We start from the raw sequence: 22,946 nt of genomic DNA on the forward strand, positions 1-22,946 counted from the left end.
ATCAGAGCCACACCTTCTATACCAACCTCCTAGTCCTTCTTTTCTGCACTTACTGCTTCCTCATAACCTTTTATGTTATGTTTGGAGAGTTATTGATAATTTAGTGTGAATTTTGCAACCTGAGCAAAGGCAGTGGGGAGATACGCACTCCCAGTACTGTACTATTCTAAGATGAGAAAAAGGAAGAAAGCACGAATGTGTCTAACTGATATTATCGAATGTATGACCTTCAAACCAAACCGAACCCATGCTGTGGAATCGATTCTGACCCATAGCGACCCTACAGGAAGAGTAGGACTGCCCCACAAAGTTTCCAAGGAGCATCTGGTAGATTTGAACTGCTGACCTTTTGGTTAGCAGCCATAGCTCTTAACCACTATGCCATCAGGGTTTCCAGGGCGCCTTAGGCCCTTCTAATTATTCTCAGTCTTTGTAATGATATTTGCTCCTGGCTATCATACAGATAGGAAACACTGGTGGCGTAGTGGTTAAGAGCTATGGCTGCTAAGCAAAACGTCAGCAGTTTGAATCCACTAGGCACTCCCTGGAAACTCTGTGGGGCAGTTCTACTCTGTCCTATAGGGTTGTTATGATTCAGAATCGATTCGACGACGGTGGGTTATCATACAGATAAGGAGCCCTGTTGGTGCAGCTGTTAAAAGCTTGGCTGGTAACCAAAAAGTTGGTGGTTGGAACGCACCCAGCGGCTCCTTGGGAGAAAGACCTCGAGATCTGCTTCCGTAAAGATTACAGCTCAGAAAACTCTACAAGGCGGTTCTCCTCTGTCACGTGAGGTTGCTCTGAGTCGAAACAATAACAACATAAAAATAGTGTATAACGTATATAACGTATACAATACTTTAAGGGGAATTTTAGTACACATTGAAGCATTTTGTAGTAGTAATTTATTTGTGCATTCCTTCAATACATATTCATTGAATATCAGGCACTGTGTTAGACATTGGGAATACAGTAGTGAACCAAACAGATGTGGCCCCCACGCATATAAATCTCTGGTCAGAGAGACAAATTAAAAAAAAAAAAAATTCAAAAAGCACATACAATGACATTTGTTATATGTGCTGCAAATAGGAAAAGAACAGATAGCCTAAGAGAAAATTGCAGAAATACAGTATATAGAATAGAGTGCTGGCTAAAATAGGCCATGGGTCAGAGGCATCTTACCTGAGGAAGTGATGATTAAACTGAGGCCCAGACTAGGAACAAGACTTACCCACGATGAGGGGGGCTGGAAAGGAGTGAATTCAGGTAGAGGGAACAGCATTTATAGTAAGCCATGTTTAAAACGATGAGAAATTTTCCTAGTAGAGTTTGATTTTACACTGATTTCCAACCAACCATGAAAAGGCAATGCTTTATACTGGTGTTGACAATATTTTTACCTTCTTTTAAGAAAGTAATTTCATATGGAGCTAGGCGGTGTTGGAACAATAACTTGTAAACCCCACTTTGGGAAAGTTCGGCAGAGTGTCTAAGGCGAAGCCTCTTTGTCTTAGTGGTTTGTGAAGTGGTTTATAAACACTGATTATTCAGGAAGTAGCATACGATCAAGAACTGATGGTACTGAAGAAGTCCAAGCTGCAGTGAAGGCATTGGCGAAAAGCAAGCCTTCGGGAATTGACGGAAAACCAATTAAGATATTTCAACAAATGGATATAACACTGGAAGCGCCCACTCGTCTATGCCAAGAAATTTGGAAAACAGCTACCTGACTAAACTACTGGAAGAGATTCATATTTGTCCCCATTCCAAAGAAAGATGATCCAATGGAATGCAGAAATTACTGAACGATATCGTTAATATCACACGCAAGCAAAATTTTGCTGAAGATCAGTCCAAAGTGGCTGCAGCGGTATATCGACAGGGAGCTGCCAGAAATTCAGACCGGATTCAGAAGAGGGCGTGGAACCAGGGATATCATTGCTGATGTCAGATAGATCTTGGCAGAAAGCAGAGAATACCAGAAGGATGTTTACCTGTGTTTTATTGACTATGCAAAGGCCTTTGACTGTGTGGATCATAACAAATTATGGACAACACTGTGAAGAATGGGAATTCCGGAACACATAATTGTGCTCATGCAGAACCTGGACATAGACCAAGAGGCAGTCGTTTGAACAGAACAAGGGGATGCTGGGTAGTTTAAAATTGGAAAAGGTGTGCATAAGGGTTGTATCCTTTCACCATATTTATTAAATCTGTATGCTGACGAAATAATCTGAAAATCTGGACTATATGAAGAAGAATGAGTCATCAGGATTGGAGGAAGACTCATTAACAACCTGTGTTATACCGATACACAGTCTTGCTTGCTGAAAGTGAAGAAGACTTGAAGCATTTACTGATAAAGATCAAAGACTACAGCCTTCCCATGGATTACACCTCAACATAAAGAAAACAAAAATCCTCACAACTAGACCATTAACTAACATCATGATAAATGGAGAGAATACTGAAGTTGTCAAGGATTTCGTTTTACTTGGACTCACAATCAACACCCATGGAAGCAGCAGTCAAGAAATCAGATGACCTATTGCATTGGGCAAATCTGCTGTAAAAGACCTCTCTGAAGTGTTAAAAAGCAAAGAAGTCACTTTGAGGACTAAGCTATGCCTGACCCAAGCCATGGTATTTTCAATTACATCATATGCATGTGACAGCTGGACAATGAGTAAGGAAGACCGAAGAAGAATTGATGCATTTGAATTATGGTGTTGGTAAAGAACATTGAATATGCTATGGACTCCCGGAAGAATGAGCAAACCTGACTTGGATGAAGTAGAGCCAGAATGCCCCTTAGAAGTAAGGATGGCAAGACTTCCATCTCATGTACTTTGGACAGGTTGTCAGGAGGGACCAGTCCCTGGAGAAGAACATCACGCTTGGTAAAGTAGAGCATCAGCAAGAAAAGAAGACCCTCAACTAGATGAATTGACACAGTAGCTGCAACAGAGGCTCGAACCTAGCAACCATTGTGAGGATGATGCAGGACTGGGCAGCGTTTCATTCTGCTATACATGGGGTTGATATAAGTCAGAACTGACTTACTTGACAGCACCTAATAATAACATCTTAATCATCTTCACAAAAACGCTGTGAGGTAGGAACTCTTCAATGGTTTGCCAGTAAAAGGTGTGCCAGTATTGGGATAAGCTTAGTATAAGGAACAAGTAAATATTAAGTGTTCAGTTCCTTTACTATTCTCCCCTTTCGTTTCCTGTTTTTTTCCAAGTCACTTTCTCATGAACCTTTCAGGAATGTTCACCGTGCTCTAATTTATTGGTTGTTTGAAGGCATTTGTTACTTTAATATAATTTTAACACTGGAGGGAAAACCTATAGATCACTTAGGCAAGTTGCTGAATTTCCTGATGAAGAAATTGTGTCACAGGGAGGTCAGGTGGTGAATCTGAGCTGCCACAGTTATTGGTGGGCCTACAGTGGATTGTTGGTCTGAACCAAGAGTAGGGCTCCCACTTGTGCATTTTCACCACCCTACGCCAGGCCCACTGCTGATCCTGATTTAATTATTTAATTATACAAATAATATCAAAACAGGAAAAGAAATAGAAATAATTTTTTTAATTGCCAATTACCTCCTCCAGATAAAACATTTTACTTGTGATTTGCATGACTATATTTAGCCGTATGTAACTGTAGACTTGGTGATCTGCTTCCGTAAAGGTTACAGCCAAGAAAACGCTGTGGGGCAGTTCTCTGTTACATGGGGTTGCTCTGGGTTGGAACTGACATGACAGCTCCCAACAACAAAAACAACCATAGAACCAGAGTCCCTGGGTGGTGCAAATGGTTAACATGCCCAGCTGCTAAGCAAAAGTTTGGAGGTTCGAGTCCACCCAGAGGCACCTTGGAAGAAAGGCCTGGCATTTTCCTTTGGAAAAATCAGCCATTGAAAACCCTATGGAGCATAGTTTTACTCTGACACTCACAGGGTTGTTATGAGTAGGATTGGACTCAATGCCTACTGATTTTTGTTTTTGTTTTTTTGACCATAAAAATGGATAAATTTTTATGTTCTGTATTTTTCACTTACTACTGTATATCTTGTTAAATTGACTTTAAAATTTTTATTAATTTAATAAATTTTAGCTTTCAGAAAGAATTTTCATTCGAAGATAAAGAACAATTTACTAACGGCAAAAGAGGAATCGATGCTAAGTTTTTAGCTGCACTTCCTAAAGGTAAGACTTTTTAAAATTGTTAACCAGTGTCCAGGGCATATAAGTATTGTGTGATCTGAATTTCTTTCAGGAAAACTGTCTAATTAAATCCAGCTTGTACTGCCTTTATGTCCTTCCCCACCTCATCCAAGAGTTAGTCTCAATTAAATTACTGCTTACCTTGCATTTTTTAATTTTCCTCTTTCTGCTTACTCTTGCCCTTCAGTTCTAGACATCGTCCAGTAGTCACTGGAGGCTTGGTGGGAAGGGTGAGAGGGAACCTAGAATCAATTTATCTCATTCCACCTTCCTACCCTTAAACTTCTCCAAGAAGCAGATAGTGCCGCTCAAAGCTCTTGCTTCCTCACATCTGCCCACTCCCACACACCCTGTGGTCTGCTGTCCATGTCACTTGATGCTTCTCGAGTTTATGCCATTTACACTTAATATCTTGTAGCCCCCGACTAGGCTACGAACCTCAGTGCAGACTATATCTTAACTATCTTTGCTAAGTAAAAAAAAAAAAAAAAAAAAACCCAGTTGCTATGAAGTGATTCCAACTTACAGCAAGCTCATATGTGCAGGGTAGAACTGTGCTCCATAGGGTTTTCAGTCACAGATTTTTCAGAAGTAGATCACCAGGCCTCTCTTCCGTTGCACCTCTGAGTGGACTCAAGCCTCCAACCCTTTGATTAGTAGCCTACAGCATTGACCATTTGTACTACCCAGGTACTCCTCTTCCCCAGGTTCGTTTTTGTTGTTAGTTGCCATAAAGTTGATTTGTACAGGTGGGCACCCATAAATGTTTAGAAAATTAGTATTTTCACTGGTAAAGAAGTACGTACATTAAAATATTTGCATTTTCTCTAACCCAGCTACCCCTGGTTTTGCCAGTGACCTGATGACTTCATGAAAATTACCTGATCTTTGTTTTCACCAAGTGTAACGTGAGCACAAGAAATAATCATTGAGTACCAGTTCAAAAAAAAGTCTTCATCTTGAATGAGCTTTGTAACCCTTACTTTAGAAGAAACGGGTTTGGTAGGAGATCGGATTTTTTTTCTACTTGGGAAAAAAAAAAAAAAAGATACCAAGTCCAAAAGAAATGAGACCAGAAAACATGCTCTTTTAACAGAAACTCAGTCCAGTTTGAAAGGCCTGCTGGCAAACTGGAGCGTATCCTGAGTGGTGAGAGGATGATCTGCCTGGGCCTAGTCTGATGGAGCATCACGCAATCTTCAAATACTTAGAAGACTGTCAACTAAAATGTAGGCTTGTCTGTATTGCCCGAAGCCAAAGACAATTACAAAGGGTACATGAGACTTCATATGAGAAAGAAAATTGCCACAATTCATGGTACCTAGAAATGAAATGGCCCACACCATGATCTGCTAAGCTCACCTCATTAAGTATCGAAGGAGAGGTCATGTGTCCCTATACTCAAGGTCTAAAGTGCCATAGAGGGGTTCCTACCTTGATGGGACCAGGTGTGAAATGGAAGAGCCCCTCCAATTTTTAAGACTCCTTCGTAAAAGTCAGAGAATCTCAATTTAGTTGGAGTCACAGTGTTTACAATCTATATCAAAACAAAGCATGACTTTAACAGTAGCTTAGAAAAGCTGACCAAAAGGCAAAGTTCTATATAGCAAAAGTTGTTTCCACCAGCTTGAGGAGTCCCTTGTCTCCTTTTTCCACCCAGGTTTCTCTTTTGATGAACAATACTATAAATTACTAGAATCAAAAAAATTAAAAACAATATGAGGTGCTAGTCCTTTTAACCACCACCCATCTGTCAGTTTGTTATACTGTGGTTGCTTGTGTGTTGCTATGACACTGGAAGGTGGACTGCCAGTGACCCTGCTGGTGTTTGAAATATAGGCCACCACAGTATGACAGACCAACAGATGGGTGACGGTCCACTAGTTTAGTAATTACATATTTGATAAGCTATATGACAATCAGAGCGGACTCTAAAGTTTCATTTCAAGCACCACCTATGACGATGGATACTAACTGCCAGGCATTAGGCTTGAAATGACTTTGAATTGGAGTCTAGGCTTGATCAAAAGAGTGCAGCAATGGCCTAGTGATGTCTGTCACTGGCTCAACCTAGGGCACTGGTGCCTAGGGGACAGCCTTCCTGTTTGACACCTTTGTACTGGGACCAGTGATTCTCAGTCCAGAATGGCACTGTCCCTGTGGGGCTTTGGAAACGTGTGGGGGCATTTTTGCATCGCGGTAACTGGGGTGTGTTGCCATTTGGTGGGAGAGCAAGGCGTACACAACATCATGCAGTGCAGGGCTCACAACAAAGCAATGTCACACTCAGAAGGCCACTGTTGCCTCTAGGGGACTCTCATCTATTCCACAGCCAGCATTCTGCAAGCCCGCAATGCTGATGAGGTACACCGCTGTGTCTGTTACATGCTAGCCGAGGGCTTTTCTTCTTGTCCCCAGAAGTGAGCAGCTGTCAGGTGACAAGTATTGAGTTGATCACCCCAGGTAGCAGGGTCACTTGGCCTGCCCTCCCTGTCCCCTGCTTTTCTGTCACTGCCCCAGGCCATCTTGGGGTTCTGTTTTAATGATGAACTAGTATTCTGACCATCAGCTTACTTCCTTCTCATGTTACCTTTGTCCTTACAGATATAGAAACAGGGTGGTAATGACCATAGGAAAGTACAGTTCTGTGGCGGGTGGGAGGTTTGCACAGTCTCCCGTTTAACTGATCTTCCCTTCTAGAATATGAAGTCCCTGGGTCATGCAAATGGTTAATGTGGTCAGCTGCTAACCGTAAGGTTGGAGGTTCGAGTCCAACCAGAGGCGTCTCAGAAGAAAGGCCTGATGATCTACTTCTGAAAAATCAGCCATTGGAAACCCTATGGAGCACAGTCCTACTCTGACACACGTGGGGTCGTCATGAGTTGGAATCAACCTGATTTTTCTAGAATATGAGAAATAAAGAATGGCAGGAAGCAACTTGTTGCTTAGCTTTTTCACTGTAGTGCTGGAATCTTTTTTTTTTTTTTAATGTTTTTAGTTGTATAATTTTCGTAGAAAATTTAAAAAAATTAAATAAAAATGTTAATGAAGTGAAAGTGATTTTCAGCAGTCTCAGAACAAAAAATGTGTATGTTAACTTTTTCCCATTGAGGTTACACTATGTGAGTTAATATTTTTATATTTACCTAGCTGAAATAATTTTGAAGGAGAAAAGGTATCATGAAAGTGTCCATTATGCTACACAGGACTTTACTAATATGTTGCTGTTTTTGTTGCTGGGTGATGTCGAATCGATTCTGGCTCATAGTAACCCCATGTGACAGAGTAGGACGGCCCCGTAGGGTTTTCTTGGCTGTAATCTTAACAGAACCAGATCACCGGGTCTTTCTCCCTCGGAGCTGCTGGGTGAGTTCGAACTGTCAACCTTTCAAACCTTGCTTGGTAACCAAGAGCTTAACCATTTCACCACTAGGGCTCCTGATACTCTATCCTGTGTCTCATTTAGGGGTTTGAGGCATAGCTTTAAGACAAATCTTGTTTTGAAAACTTTGAGTTTGTTTACAATAGCTTCTTGAGTGTTTTTATGAAAAATACAGTCCCATTTTCCTCTTTGGGGGTTAAATAATTAATTAAAACTGCCTGGTTTTATCATCCTTCAAAATATTTTCAAAATATGTTCTACCAGCCATTAGAGTTTTATCACTCTAATCTCACCAGAGCTAATTGGTTAACTGGAAGCGCTATTATTAGCCAAGCTTCCTCTCAAGGCAGCGTGGCAAGTTGTACCATTATTATTACACTTTCGACTTCTAAACAGGAACAGAATTAACTTTAGAGAGCCGGCATGCCTCTGCCTCCAGCTACTCTGGATTCTGGGGAGGTCAATTTAGAGGCCTTTTTTTTTTTTAAAGCCAGCTACCTTAACAAAGGAACACTGGTGGCTCAGTGGTTAAGAGCTTGGCTGCTAACCAAAAGGTTCGAATTCACCAGCTGCTCCTTGGAAACTCTATGGAGCAGTTCTACTCTGCCCTATAGAATTGCTGAGTCAGAATTGTGAGGTTTTGGTGTCATTTAAAACTCAAACCCGTTGCTGTCGAGTCGATTCTGACCCATAGTGACCCTGTAGGATGGAGTAGAAGAACTGCCCATAGGTTTTGCAAGGTGGTAAATTGTTACAGAAGCAGACTGCCACGTCTTTCTCTCACGACCTGGCAGTCTGCTGCCGAAAAGATTACAGCCTACAAAACCCATGTGGCAGTTCTCTTCTGTCCTATAGAGTCGCTATGAGTCATAACTGACTCGATGGCACCCAACAACATTTAAAAATAAATAAATAAAAACAAGAGTTGTATCTTTAAACGCAACCAAAGAGAATAGAAGTTGTGTGTGTGAGTATGGGGAGTTTGACTCATTACTAAAAATGACCAGTTTAACAAAATGATATAAAGGAAATTGGAGCAGTTGAAATTCCATGTATTTATACCCCTTCCTTTGAGTTTCCTCTTTGACTTAGTCTGTCAAGCTTTTTGTTAACCCCAGGGCTGTCCAGGGACTCCTCTCATCCTCCCACCCCTTTCTGGGTCCTCAGTAGGAGCCACTCAGATGAGCCCTGAGGAATTTATAAGATGGGGGAGGAGGCAAGAAGAGAGACCTTCATTCACCACCAAATTTGGCCATTTCTCCAGAGAAACAATTGTTTGGCATCTCAGTAAATATCCTTGTTGTCAACATCACGTGAGAACTTCCAGACCTCCGCAGAAACATTTGTTCTGATCATTCAGCGTTGCCTGGAGAATTAGGATAATTACTTTATCCATTGTCCGCTTCCATTAGTAAGGAAACAAATGCTAACATTTCCTTCGGGTGAAATACTGTAAGGGGACGCTTGGGAACTGTGTTCACGGAAACTGTAGTTAACTAGAATATACCACCTCAGGGACTGATGAAACACAGTCAGGTATTGTGGATTACATGAGAGGATAAACTAGAGGTAGCTGTGAGTTCACCATTGTACCTCACTGTTGGTATGTGGGGGTTCATAGCACTAGTCCCTACTTTTGTAAATGTTTGAAGATTTCCGTAATAAAAACCTTAAAACACTTCGTTAAGCCTAAAAAAAAAAAAAGGTAAGAACACATATTGGGCTTTCTGCTAAAAAAAAATTTACTTTTAGCTTTCCTTGATCCCTTGGATGAAAAAGAGCTCTCACTTGTCACTCAGGAGTTGCCGGTGGTGCAAACAGTTAACACGCTTAACTGCTAAGCCAAAGATTGGAGGTTTGAGCCCACCCAGGGCACCTCAGAAGAAAGGCCTGGTGAGCTACTTCTGGAAAATCAGCCATTGAAAACCCTATGGAGCACAGTTCTATCTGACACACATGGGTCACCATGAGTCCGAATCGACAGCAACTGGTTTGGTTTTTGGATTTTCCTATCACTCTGCCTGTTAACCTGCATTGTTTCTCATCTTAGCCATTTAACTACCCGTGACAAAGCGTGTGAGCTTGTGTGTGCACACACACAGGTGCACAGGCTTACTCACTTGGCAACTGCCTCCTCTGACTAAAGGACAGTCTCCAGCAAAGTAGGACCTTAGTCAGTTTTGTACATCACCGTAGCACAGGAGCAGAGACCAGAAATACGAGTTCAGTAAATGTATGTTGACTGAGTGAGTAAAATGAATTCATGACCACTAACTACTGGACTTTCTTTTTGATTTTGGTTTGTTTTGTTTTAGTTGCAGAATTAAGAAAAATCTTTGAACCAAAGAGGAAAGAATTTTTAGAAATGAAAAGGTAAGATACTTATGGTATATAGTTAGGAAGTAGAAGAGTTTAGCAAAACATTTTTCAGTTTTTCTGTGGAATTGATTTCTGCTGCTCACTCTGCCCCTTTGGTATATTGCACAGAAAAGAAAGAATTGCCAGGCGCTTAGAAGGGATTGAGAGTGACACCCAGCCCATCCTCTTGCAGAGCTGTACAGGGCTAGTGACTCATCGCCTGCTGGAGGAAGACACGCCCAGATACATGCGTGCCACAGACCCATCCAGCCCCCACATCGGTGAGCATGCACCTGGCAACCCATCACCAGACTGCTTGGCGGGTGACATATAAGCCTAATATATAAGTATAATAAGAGAGTTCATGAAAGTAAGTTGTCATAAGAAAATAGTTTCATTAAATACATATACACCCACTCCTCACATGGTTAGCTTCCAAAGACCGGGTCGTTATGTGAAAATGGAGGATTTTTTTTTTTTTTCTGTTTTCAGACCATCCATTTGTCTGATTTTTTTAATTTAGAAAATATGATCATAGAAATAATAACAGCTACGATTTACTGGTATGCTCATCACTGTGATGGGCCCAGTTATGGTTTATTCCTCTGTGGAGAAGGAGGCTTGGAGAAGACAAAGCTGGATAAAGCCGGGCAGTGTGCTTGGAGGGCCCACGGCTTAACCACTGCACCTTTCTCCTGTGCTGGGTCAGAGCTTCCCTCGCAGAGCCTCCTCCAGGGCTCCACTCCCACCCCTGTGAGCCCTGTGTTCACTATCCAGGAGCTTGCCCTGCCCTCCAGGCCTGGTGAGTCACCGAGGCTTGGGTCTTCCTGCAAGGGTGCTGGGAGCCTGGCGTTGAACCCAGCCCGACCAAGGCAGAGGATGCAGGCCTAGTTCAGCTCTTTAGGATGTCACTAAACTCACACATTTCTTCCAAACATTCTGTCCGATGCCTCTTTCTTCATGTCTTCCCACCCCACGACAATTTTGAGTCACAGGGCTTCAGACCACATAGGAGCTGGTAACCCAGAACAGGTACCCACTGGCTCAGTGCTGCTTGCACCGGAGGCCATGGCCGCGGAGGAGACCAGCCTTGCGTAGCAGCTGAACACAGTTCCCCCATGGGCAGGAGGGAGAAGAGGGTGCGGGGCAATGAGGCCCAGCTTCCCAGAGGCCGCCCAAAGAACCTACTCGAAGCTGTTGCCACCACGCTGCCACCTCATTATTGTCGTAAATGTGAAATGTTGGGTAACGAGATAACTGATAAATAAAAAAAAAAAAAAAATTTTTTTTTTTTTAAGGAGTAGGTGTATTTGTAAAAATAACAAAACTCATGTCAGCCCCGCCCTGCCTCACTAATATGACACCTGGTATCAAAGCAGTAAGAAATGATTTTCCCATTGTTGGGAAATTGATGACCAGTTGTGATGGTTTAGGTTATGTATCAGCTTGGCTAGGCCATGATTCTCAGTGGTTTGGCAGTCTTCATTTTGTGATTTGATGTGAGCAGCCAATCAAAAGAAAGGCCAATCAGTTGAAAACCAGTCAGTTTCCTTGGGGGTGTGGCCTATATCCAAAACTGTCTTTGGATCCTGCTTCTAACTCATCATTCTCCAACCTCTGGTTCTCGGAACATGAGTCAGCAGCCTTTTGCCTAACCTGCAGATCTTAGGATTCAGCAGCTCCTATAACCCCATGACCCAACAGCCTTAAACCTGACCTGCTGATTTTGCGTTCTTCAGTCCCTACGACATGTGAATCAGGAGAAGCCTCCATTCAACTTGATGCCTGCCCACGGATTTGGAACTCGCCAGCCTCTATAACTGCGTGAGCCATTTCCTTAAGATGACTCTCTGTATACCTATATCTATCTATCTATATAAAATACGCTTCACTGGTTTTGCTATTTTAGAGAACCCAGCCTAAGATATTTGGTACTGGGAGTGGGATTTCTAAAGGAACAAAATCGCGAGGATGAGTTTTCTGAACTGGTTCTCAAGTCTGGCTAGCCTTAAAGGTGCTGATGACTCAGCCTCTAGTAGTACAGAAGGTGTTGCTAATGCATGGCCTGGGGTAGCAATAGATACACCCAAAATATCATCACCAGTGGATCAGATATTTGTGGGAGACAAGGCTCTGGGTGACTGCATATTTGAAACTTTCCTACAGTTTTGTCAGAATGAGAAGTATAAGGAAACTGGTTTGTTGGTCATGCTTTTGCTAGACAGAGTGGTGAAAGAAAGAGATGAGCCCAGGGCATCAAAGTCATAGCTCAAGCATTGCATAAAAGATCTGAATCTTGCCACTTGTACTCTGAAAGAAAGCCACATTTCTTGTAGTAACAGAATTGATATTTGATATTGCCAAAAACCAAACTCAGAGTCATATCAAAAGAGAAGCAGAATTACAATGGCAATTGAATTCCCAACCGCAAACGGTGTCTGAAGTAAAAGTGAGGGCATTGACTGAGAAGAAATGGAATCCTAAAACTTGTAACGGGGATGTCTGGACAGATAATCGGGAAGCTGAGGACATTGAACCCCTAAATTCTGTTGAATCACTCCTGCCGACAGAACCAGTCCTCTTACTCCCATTTGAAGAGATTGCTCCATCTTTGTCTACTAAGCCACCCTCCCAAGTAAAACCATTATCCCTTCCATCCCATCTGATAAGATTAACCTAGCTGTGTCTTAAGAATCTTTGTCTGAGATATCATCTGGGGCATTGCCTGGGGCATTGCATGAGGCAAAGGCCTTATAAGACATTGCCAAATATCCCCAGGACCCACCCACTTTTGCTTCTAGATCTATAACTAGACTTAAGTGCCAGCAAGCCCGAAGAGGTGAAGTAAAAGGTATGACCCATAAGGAGGTACACTACACTCCAAAAGAACTGCTTGACTTTTCTAATATGTACTAGCAGAAACCTGGAGAATACGTGTAGGAATGGCTATTAAGTGTGTGGGATAATGGTGCAAGAAACATAAAATTGAATCAGTCTGAGTTTATCAGTATGGGCCCACCAAACACAGATTTCTTCCTTCAGTGTTTCAGCTTGAGAGGTTAGGAAAGGATCTAATAGTTTATTTGGTTGGTTCACTGAAGCATGGATTAAGCCATGGCCTACACTAAGTCAAGTTGAAATGCCAGACCTGCCTTGGTATACATTAGAAGAAGGCATCCAAAGGCTTAGGAAAATTGGCATGTTAGAGTGCCTTTATCAGGTTGGACCCACAGACCCACACATAGAGTGCCCAGAGGACATACCTTTCACCACAACACTGTGGAACAAATTTGTAAAGGGAGCCGGAGCATCCTTGAAGACTGTTGTGATTTCTGCTTTATGTAAATCAGATTTGACAGTGAGAACTGCCCTAACTGAATTAAGACATCTAACTACAGTGGGGTTGATTGGACCCCGTGATAGTAGGGACCCAGTGGCAGCGCTTAATTGCCAAAGACAAGGTGGGCATGGTTACCATAATGGACAGCAGCGTGAAAGCATTAGTCACAGTACTCTGACTCGTATGGACTTATGGCGTTGGCTACTTAGTCGTGGTGTCCCTAGTGTCCCTAGGAGTGAAATAGATGGGAAATATACTAAATATTTACTTGATCCATACAAGCAGAATTCTAGGTCAAGTGAATGGCACTCTAACTCAAATCGCCAGATTGGAGAGCCATGGCCCCTCCAATCAGTTGCCAGCTTCAGCCGGTTTAAGACCCATGATCCCTTGAATGAAGAGGAGGCCAAATCCCTTTTAGGAAAGACCCCACTGCACTGCCAAAAAATGGATCTTCATGGCCTTTTACAAGAATGACTGTTCTGGGGGAAAAGGAAATAATCGGACTTTTCAGGGATTACTGGACACTAGCTCTGAACTGACACTAATTCCAGAAGACCCAAAACATCACTGTGGTCCACCAGTCAGAATGGGGGCATATGGAGGTCAGATTATTGTTGGAGTCTTACCTCAGGTCCGTCTCACAGTGGGTCCAGTCAGTTCCTGAACCCATCCTGTGGTGATTTTCTCAGTTCCAGAATGCATAATTCGCATCAACATACTCAGCAACTGGCACAACCCTTGCATTGGATCCTTGACAAGTGGAGTAAAGGCTATTATGGTAGAAAAGGCCAAGTGGAAGCCATTAGAACTGCCCCAGTGTGGAAGTAGTATACCAAAAGAAATACCACGTTCCTTGAGGGATTGCAGAGATTACTGCCACTGTCAAGGACTTGAAGGGTGCAGGGGTGGTGATTTTCACCACAGCCCATTCAACTCGTGTATTTGGCTTATGCAAAAAACAGATGGATCTCAGACAATGCCAGCGGATTATTGAAAACTTAACCAGGTGGTGACATTGATTGCAGCTGCTGTTCCAGATGTGGTTTCATTGCTTGAGCAAATTAATACCTCCCTTTGTACCTCATACGCAGCTGTTGATCTGGCCAATGCCTCGTTCTGGATTCTGGTTGGAAAGGATCACCAGAAGTATTTTGCTTTCAGCTAACAAGGCCAGCAATACACCTTCCCTGTCCTACCCCAGTGCAATATCAACTATCCATATCTATGTCATAATTTAGTCCACAGGGACTAAATCACCTTTCCCTTCCACAAGAGATCATACTGGTCCGTTACATTGATGATGTTTTGCTGATTGGACTTAGTAAGGAAGAAGTATCAATTACTGTACACTTATTATTAAGACATTTGTGTGCTAGAGAGTGAGAAATTAAGCCAACAAAAATTCAGGTGCCTTCCACTTCAGTGAAATTTCCAGGGGTCCAGTGGTGTGGGACATGTCAAGATATTTCTTTTAAAGTGAATTATTAGTTGTTGCATCTGGACCCTCCTTCAACAAAAAAGGAGACACAATGTCTAGTGGGCCTCTTTGGATTTTGGAGGCAACATATCTCTCATTTATATGTGCTACTCTGGCCTATTTCTCAAGCATTCAAAAAGCTGCTAGTTTTGAGTAGGGCCCACAACAAGAGAAGGCTCTGCAACAAGTTCAGGCTGCCATGCAAGCCACCCTGCCACTTGGGCCATATGATCCGGCTGAGCCAGTGATGCTCGAAGTGTCAGTGGCACATAGAGACACTGTTTAGAGTCTTTAGCAGGCCCCTATTGATGAATCACAGCACAGACCCTTAGAATTTTAGAGCAAAGCCCTGCCATCCTCTTCGGATAATTACTGTCCTTTTGAGGCATAGCTTTTGACTTGTTACTGGGCCTTAGTAGAGACTGAACGCTTAATCATGGACTACCAAGTCATCACGTGGCCTGAGTTGCCCATCACGAACTGGGTCTTATCTGACCCACAGAGTCATAAAGTCAGATGTGCACAGCAGCACTTCATCATTAAATGGAAGTATTATATGCAAGATTGAGCCCTAGCACGACCCGAAGGCACAAGTACGTTGCATGAGAAAGTGCCCCAAATGTCCATGGTCTCCACTTCTGTCACATTAGCTGCCCTCTTACAGCCTGCACCTATGGCCTCATGGGGAGTCTCTTATTATCAGTTGACTGGGAAGAGAAAAACTCAGGTCTAGTTTACAGATGGTTCTGTGTGATATGCAGAGACCACTCAGAAGTGGACAGAGACAGCACTGCAGCCCCTTTCTGGGACCTCCCTAAAGGACAGTGGTGAAGAGAAATCCTCCAAATGGACGTAACGGAGCAGTGCACCTGGTTGTTCACTGTGCGTGAAAGGAGAAATGGCCAGATGTGCGATTGTGAACTGATTCATGTGCTTTGGCCAGTGATTTTGCTAGATGGTCAGGGACTTGGAAGAAACATGATTGGAAAATTGGTGACCAGGAGGTATGTGGATAGACCTGTCTGAATGGGCCAAAGAAGTGAAGATATTTATGTCTCATGTGAATGCTCACCAAAGTGTGACCTCGAAAGAGGAAGATTTTAACAAATAAGTGAATAGAATGACGCATTCTGTGGATACCAGTCACCTTCTTTTCCCAGCCGCTTCCCTTATTGTCCAAGGGGCTCATGAACAAAGTGGCCATGGCGGCAGGGATGGAGGTCATACATGGGCTCAGCAACATTGTCTTCCACTCACCAAGGCTGACTTGACTACAGCCACTGCTCAGTGCCCCATCTGCCAGCAGCAGAGACCAAAACTGAGTACCCAATATGGCACCATTGCTCGGGGTGATCAGCCAGCAACCTGGTTGCAGGTTGATTACATTGGACTGCTTCCATTATGAAAAGGGCAGTGTTTTGTTTTTTTTTTCTGGGATAGACACTTACTCTGGATACTGATTTGCCTTTCCTGCACACAGTGCTTCTGCCAAAACTACTATCTGTGGATTCACAGAATGCTTTATCCAACGTTGTGGCACCTCACACAACATTGCCTCAGAACAAGAGACTCACTTCACGGCAAATGAAGTGCGGCAGTGGGCCCATGCTCATGGAATTCACTGGTCTTACTATGTTTCCCATCATCCTGAAGCAGCTGGCTTGATAGGAAGATGGACCAGCCTTCTAAAGATACAATTATGGCACCAGCTAGGTGGTGATACTTTGTAGAGTTGGGGCAGTGTTCTCAAAGAGGCTGTATATGCTGTAAACCAACATCCGATTTATGGTGCTGTTTCTTCCATAACCAGGATTTATTGGTCCATGAATCAAGGGATGGAAATGGGAGCAGCACTACTCACTATTGCCCCTAGTGACCCACTTGCAAAATTTTTGCTTCCTGTACCCACGACCCTATGCTCTGTGGGTCTGGAGGTCTTAGTTCCAAAGGGAGGAACACTCACCAGGAGAGACAACGTGGATTCCATTGAACTAGAAGTTAAGAATGCTACCCAGTCACCTTGGTTTCCTCGTGCCTCTGGGTCAGCAGGCAATGAAGGGAGTTACTGTATTGGCTGGTGTGATTGGTCCTGATTACCAATGGGAAATCAAATTGATATTACATGATGGAGATAAAGAAGAGTATGTTTGGAATACAAGAGATCCCTTAGGAAGTCTCTTAGTGCTCCCATGCTCTGTGATTAAAGTCAATGGAAAACTGCAGGAACCCAATTCTGACATGACTACTAATGTCCCAGAGCCTTCAGGAATGAAGGTTTAGTTCACACCACCAGGTAAAGGACCACAACCAGCTGAGGTGCTTGCTGAGGGTAAAGGATATGTGGAATGGGTGGTGGAAGAAGGTAGTTCTGAATTCTAGCTACAACCACATGACCATTTGCAGAAATGAGGACTGTAATTGTTTTTAGTATTTCTTCCTTGTTTTGTTATACACGTATGTGTACATATATGTAGCATGTATCTTTGTTTTTTTCCTTCCCTTATTCTATTAAAAAAAATCTATTACTTACTATAAAATATAAGATGTAAATGGGGCTAGTGCATTTTCAGTTGTAAGTGTGTTAGTTGCATCATGTTAGGCATAAGTATAATTGTCTTTATTTAGAGATTATGTGTGGTTTAAGGAGATGTGTACAGGTACCAAGTTGACAAGGGGTGGACTGTGATGGTTAAGGTTATATGTCAGCTTGGCTCAGCCATGATTCTCAGTAGTTGGGCAGATATCATATAATCATCCTCCATTTTGTGATCTGATGTGATCCGCCAGTGAGTTGAAAGGCCAGTCAACTGAAAGGCAGTCAGTTTCCTGGAGGTTGTGACCTGCATCCAATATATATATAGATGTTATGGGAAATGATCTGAATTCTGCATCTGACTCCTCATTCTCTGCCCTCTGGATCTTGGGATATAAGCCAGCAGCTTTCCACCTGACCTGCAGATCTGGGGATTCGCCAGCTCCCACAACCCTATGAGCCAGCAGCCTTCAACCTGACCTGAGGATTTTGGGTTCATCAGCCCCTAAGCCATATGAGTCAGAAGCCTCCAGCCTGACACCTGACCCACAAATTTGGAGCTTGCCCATCTTCACAACTGTGTGAACCATTGCCTTGAGATAAATCTCTCTCTCAATCACATTTCTAGTCTCACTTCATACCAAAGATAAAACTTCCAATTAACCAATTAATTTCAAGAAATAATTAAAAACATGAATATTTAATTCTAGTTTGTATAGAAAAGGATTTCCAAAGCACAGAGCAGCGGAAGAAATCACAGGTGACCAGATCAATCTGTACTTCAAAGGAAATTTTATATAAAGATACAGACTTCTCAACAAAATTAAAGAGCAAACAAGTTTGAAAATATTCAGGAGTAAGACAAAGGGTTAATATTCGTATAAAAGAGTTTACACAGACAGATAAAAATAATAGTATGAGTCAACAGAATATGGGGAGTAAGCTTAATGAGACATTCCAGGGACGAGGAAAGATAATACAGATGGTTAATAAACACACAGAAAAAATGTATGTATCTGTCTTTCTAACAATCAAAGGCACATATTTTTAAATTAATACTGAGTGTTTGCGAGGGAAGATATATTGCAGATACAAATGAAAATTAATACAGACTTCTTAGAAATTCATTTGACAGTCTCGCATGTGTCTTAAATTGATCTACCCTTTGAAAAAGCAATTCTAGTTTTATAAGTCTATCTATTGTGACATTAATCAGAAAATCAGACTAATTCAAGCTTGGAAACAAATGCCCAGCAATCCAGGAAGGCTTAAATTAATGATGGCACATCTGTTGAATAGAATATTAGGAAGCCTTAAAAGTGATGTCTTCAAAATAAAAATTTCTAAATTCAGGAAACTGCTTTATACAGTATATAATACTATACAGAACATTAAACACTTTATATAGAAAAAAGAAATTCTATAAGAGATTAGAAGGAACATAAAAATGTTTGGGAAATTATTAGCATATGGATCACTTAATGGTGATTTGGGTTTTTACCTTTGTAAGTTTCGTATATTAGACATTTTCTGTATCAAGCGTGTGTGCTGTAGTTGGAAAAAGCCACTTCTATAAAAAGCCTGGTGAATATTGACATGGGCCATATTGTTATGGTTACTATCAGATCTCATGCAACAACAATCAGTCACTTGTCAGATTACAGCAGTTTGAATATCTGTTATCTTTTCTAGAGGACTCCGAACTCGTCCTCTGGCCTCCTTTGTGAAATGTTAAACTTAAAAAACAAACCCTCCCTCCCCCAAAAGTAAATCAATAAAGAGAGAGAGGCAAGGAGCCCTCGTGAATGAAGGGCTGAGCTTTAGTGTGGGCCATGCCTGACGTGGCTCTCAGAGCCTGTAGAACCTTTCCAGCCTTCAGCTGTTTCACTGCAGATCTCAGACGTCTCCAGCACCTCTGGTAATCATTTTAGTTAAATACATCTGCAGGAGACATTGGTCCTTCACAGCATGGAAGCACAAGTTTGTGCTGTGTGCAGTAAAAGGTAAAAACCCCATGCTGTAGAGTCGATTCTGATTCATAGCAACCCTACAGGACAGAGAAGAACTACCCCATAGGGTTTCTAAGGAGCAGCTGGTGGATTTGAACTGCTGACCTTTTGGTTACCAGCTGAGCTCTTAACCACTACGCCACCAGAGCTCCGTGTGCAGTATAGTGTGTGGTAAATATGCTTCTTTATTTGAAGTCTATACTTACTATTTCATGTGATCTTCTTGTAGGCCGAACAAATGAAGAGGAAGAAACTTCTGATTCTTCTTTAGAAAAGCAAACTCGACCTAAATACTGTACGGAACCCCCCGGCGTCCATGGTGACTCCTCCTATAGCTCAGGCACCATGGACACCCAGAGCCTTGAGTCCAAAGCTGAAAGGATAGCGAGGTACAAAGCGGAAAGGAGACGGCAACTTGCGGAAAAATATGGGCTGACTCTGGATTCCGAAGCCGACTCCGAGTATTCATCTCGATATACCAGGTCCAGGAAGGATCCTGATGCTAGTGAGAAAAGGGGAGGAAAAAGTGACAAACAGGAAGATTCGAGTAAAGATTTGAGTTCTGTGTACTCCAGGACTGAGACTGGGGGGCTCCGAACCTGCACGGTTGCATCCAAGGACTATGCTTTCCCTGCCAGTGAGAGTGTTTCCGACAGGGAGTTGCTGCTGAACGTGGAAAACCAAAGACGAGTTCAAGAGTTAAGTGCCACCAGGCAGGCCCCTGACCTGTCCCCAGCGGCTGAGAGCACCTCATCCTTCTCATTCTCTGGGCGACAAGACTCCTCTTTCAGTGAAGTGCCAAGATCTCCCAAGCAAACGCACAGAGGACCCCTGTCCTCGCCTAAGCAGCCAGCCTCACCCAGCCACTCCATTGGTGATCCTCCGTCACACACAGAGGTTCGATCCAGGTAAGTGTGCAGCCTCACACTAACCGCCTTTAACGCAGGAAGATACCGCTATCTTTTCTCGGCCTGGATGCATGATAGAATTTGTTCTTGGCCTACCTGGAGGTCCCAGCTCACTGGAAAAGTGCTTTTTAAATTTCCCAGTATTAGAACAGGCTCTATCAAAGTGGGAAAACCTTCTGTTCCTTTTTAAAACAGCAAACCCAAGCAGGCATCATGGAGGGACATTCATGGAAGCCTCCTCACCTTAGAGCCTTAGGACTGTTTTACTGGATTTCTCACATGCCTTTCTTTCACAATTGTCTCCTTTATGTTTGTGTTCCATCGTCAAACCCAAGTCCTGTGATTTTTGGTGACTGTCGTTCTTGTTGTTGTTTAGAATCACAGAGCAGAAAGACCGCCCCTAGTGGGTGAAGAGATATCAGTTTTAAGGTACAGGAAAATAACTGCAGTTTTATACACTCAAGATCGTAAACAGTGATATCAGTACACTGAGAATGCAGCCATGTTTAAAGACTACCATCAAAAAGACCAAGAGAATGTACTATGCAATAGGATCAGCTAAAGACAAGAGCAGCTTCCATTTGGGAAAATAGAAAATGGCACAAAAGCAGAAAGCTAGTTGCCAGAATAGAATATGTGTTTATTTCTAAATTTAAATTGAAGAAGTGTGATAGCCATGTTTCAAATGAAATTTGCTTTTAACCTCCTCCTTTTTTAAGAGGTTTAGGCTAATTGTCTAGGTAGACTTCTAAGTGTATTTTTCCGTTCAATCAAGCAATAGCTTTACAAGAGAATTGAGAAGGGTTGAGAAAATAAGGTCAAGTACATTTATTCAGGGTAGGTGTGCGTCAGGGGGAGGGGGTAGACAAAAGAGAAAAAGCTATTGGAAAATATCTCTATTTCTTATATGTTGTAACTGAGTTGGTAAACATGTGGTCATTTTTAAATGGCAGTCATACATCTGCAACAGATCATTTTAGTTATTACACTTTATTGAGCCAAAGACCTATCACCACTTGCTTGATCATCCAGAACAAAATGTTTAGGGACATCAGCTTCTAAGAGAATGAAATACTATAGATCCTGAGAATGTATTTTGAGGGCTTTTGTTCAGCCTGTGGACTTAACTAGAAATCTGGAGACTGTGACCTATTGTCTCATATTTTGCAACGAAGGTCTGTTGTTTGGGAAGTTTGCATTTCATGGTAGGTACAGTGTTCTTAGTTAACCTCCATCTAAGCAAATTCTTCATGTGCTTTGTAACTAGGACAAAGAAACCTAACAGATTCCAATTTAGGAGGAAAATTGGAGATTTTCAATTACATGGATTTAAAATAAAGTGGAATCTATCCTAATTGCCTTATATCAACTGGAAATTAAACTTGGGTCTCCTACGTAGAAGTGAGGATTCTACCACTCTACCACCACTGCCAGTGATTGCAATATAGTGAAAACTTTTTAAGTTATTATACAAATCTAGGCCGGTCGCCTAGATCACATATAGTAGATTCTCAGTACAATTTTAAATCAGCTGTAATAGTAATTAAAACTTTGTTCTGTATCCCGATTTGAAAAGATAGGATACGTCATAGTTTTGCATGTGTTAAAATCTCATATTGAAAAATTTGTATTACATCAAAGCCTTAAGACCCTCGGGAAAAGTATTGCTGACTTACTTGGCCTGTAACAAAACAGAGCCACATCTCTATACGTATTTTGAAGAGGAGCATTACCTGAAAGTTTTCCTAAGCCTAGTATGAGCCTCCCAATGTTTTACTTTCATGAAGAATGGCTTAAAAGAATTAAGAAAGTATAAAAGATTTCTTGAGGAGGTATACGCTTTCTTTTTTGAAGCCATTCAAGGTGTACGATTCTATGATTCACAGCCAAAGAAACACAAATTCTCTCGTACATTTTAGGAAAATACTGAAGATATATTTACATGAAAAAAGGGAGTGGAAAACAACGTGTGAGTCTGGAGTCTGATGTTAAAAAAAGAGAGAGAGAGAGACTTGTTTTGTAATGACAATTGTTCAGCTTGTAAAGGTGGATTTAAAATGGATTAACCTTCTTCTGTAGATGGCCTTTATCTAGAGCCAGGAAATGCAGGTTTTAAAAAGTAATTCTTTAAAAAATGAGCTGAAGAGATGGCAAAAAAAAGTCATTGGTTTTCATTTTGAGGAAGGTGGGGGAAAAAAAAAGTGGAAGGAAACAACTTTGTGACCAAAAGAACAAAAAAAGAAACCTCAATGACCTGATATGGAAATATGAAACGGAAAAGCTTACGAAGATTAAAAAATGAGGGAAAAAAGCGTCCTCAAATAACAAAGCAATTTTAATATAGCTTTCACTGCTACACTCTATTGTCACCCAGCTCTGCCACTTTTCTTGGATATTAACTCTCATTTATTCATTTTATTTTGTGCTCGCTAGCAAAAGATTGGTTTTGTTTCACTAAGATATGAATACACCACCTATGAATATGAACTGAAAATATTACTTATGGTGTCCTAAAAACGCAAGCGTGAGCTATAAATCAAGTACATAGTTTCGTATGTGTTCATGTACACACCTGTATACACACAGAACAATCATCATTTCTTATGCTTCACTGTTTTTAAGCGTTATTATGATGTAAATAACACTCTTTAGGGCAATATTTACTGAAAAACTATGTTAGAGTTATTGAGTGTTGA

At 41.9% G+C, this 22,946-nt stretch overlaps 1 protein-coding gene across 27 annotated transcripts in view; it reads left to right on the top strand.

Moving 5' to 3' along the window:
- Positions 1-22,946, top strand: part of SVIL (supervillin) — a 278,042-nt gene that overhangs the window by 152,546 nt on the left and 102,550 nt on the right. For 23 of the 27 annotated variants that reach the window (XM_064284985.1, XM_064284978.1, XM_064284980.1 and 20 more), the window contains 4 exons: positions 4,131-4,222; positions 9,938-9,995; positions 10,110-10,261; positions 19,572-20,250. In XM_064284985.1, coding sequence (XP_064141055.1) covers positions 9,988-9,995; positions 10,110-10,261; positions 19,572-20,250 — 839 coding nt within the window. In that variant the 5' untranslated portion in view covers positions 4,131-4,222; positions 9,938-9,987. The other 4 variants (XM_064284987.1, XM_064284988.1, XM_064284991.1 and 1 more) reach the window with 4 other exon arrangements.

This window comes from Loxodonta africana, chromosome 4 (assembly GCF_030014295.1).
Source record: "Loxodonta africana isolate mLoxAfr1 chromosome 4, mLoxAfr1.hap2, whole genome shotgun sequence".
Lineage (NCBI taxonomy): Eukaryota > Metazoa > Chordata > Mammalia > Proboscidea > Elephantidae > Loxodonta > Loxodonta africana.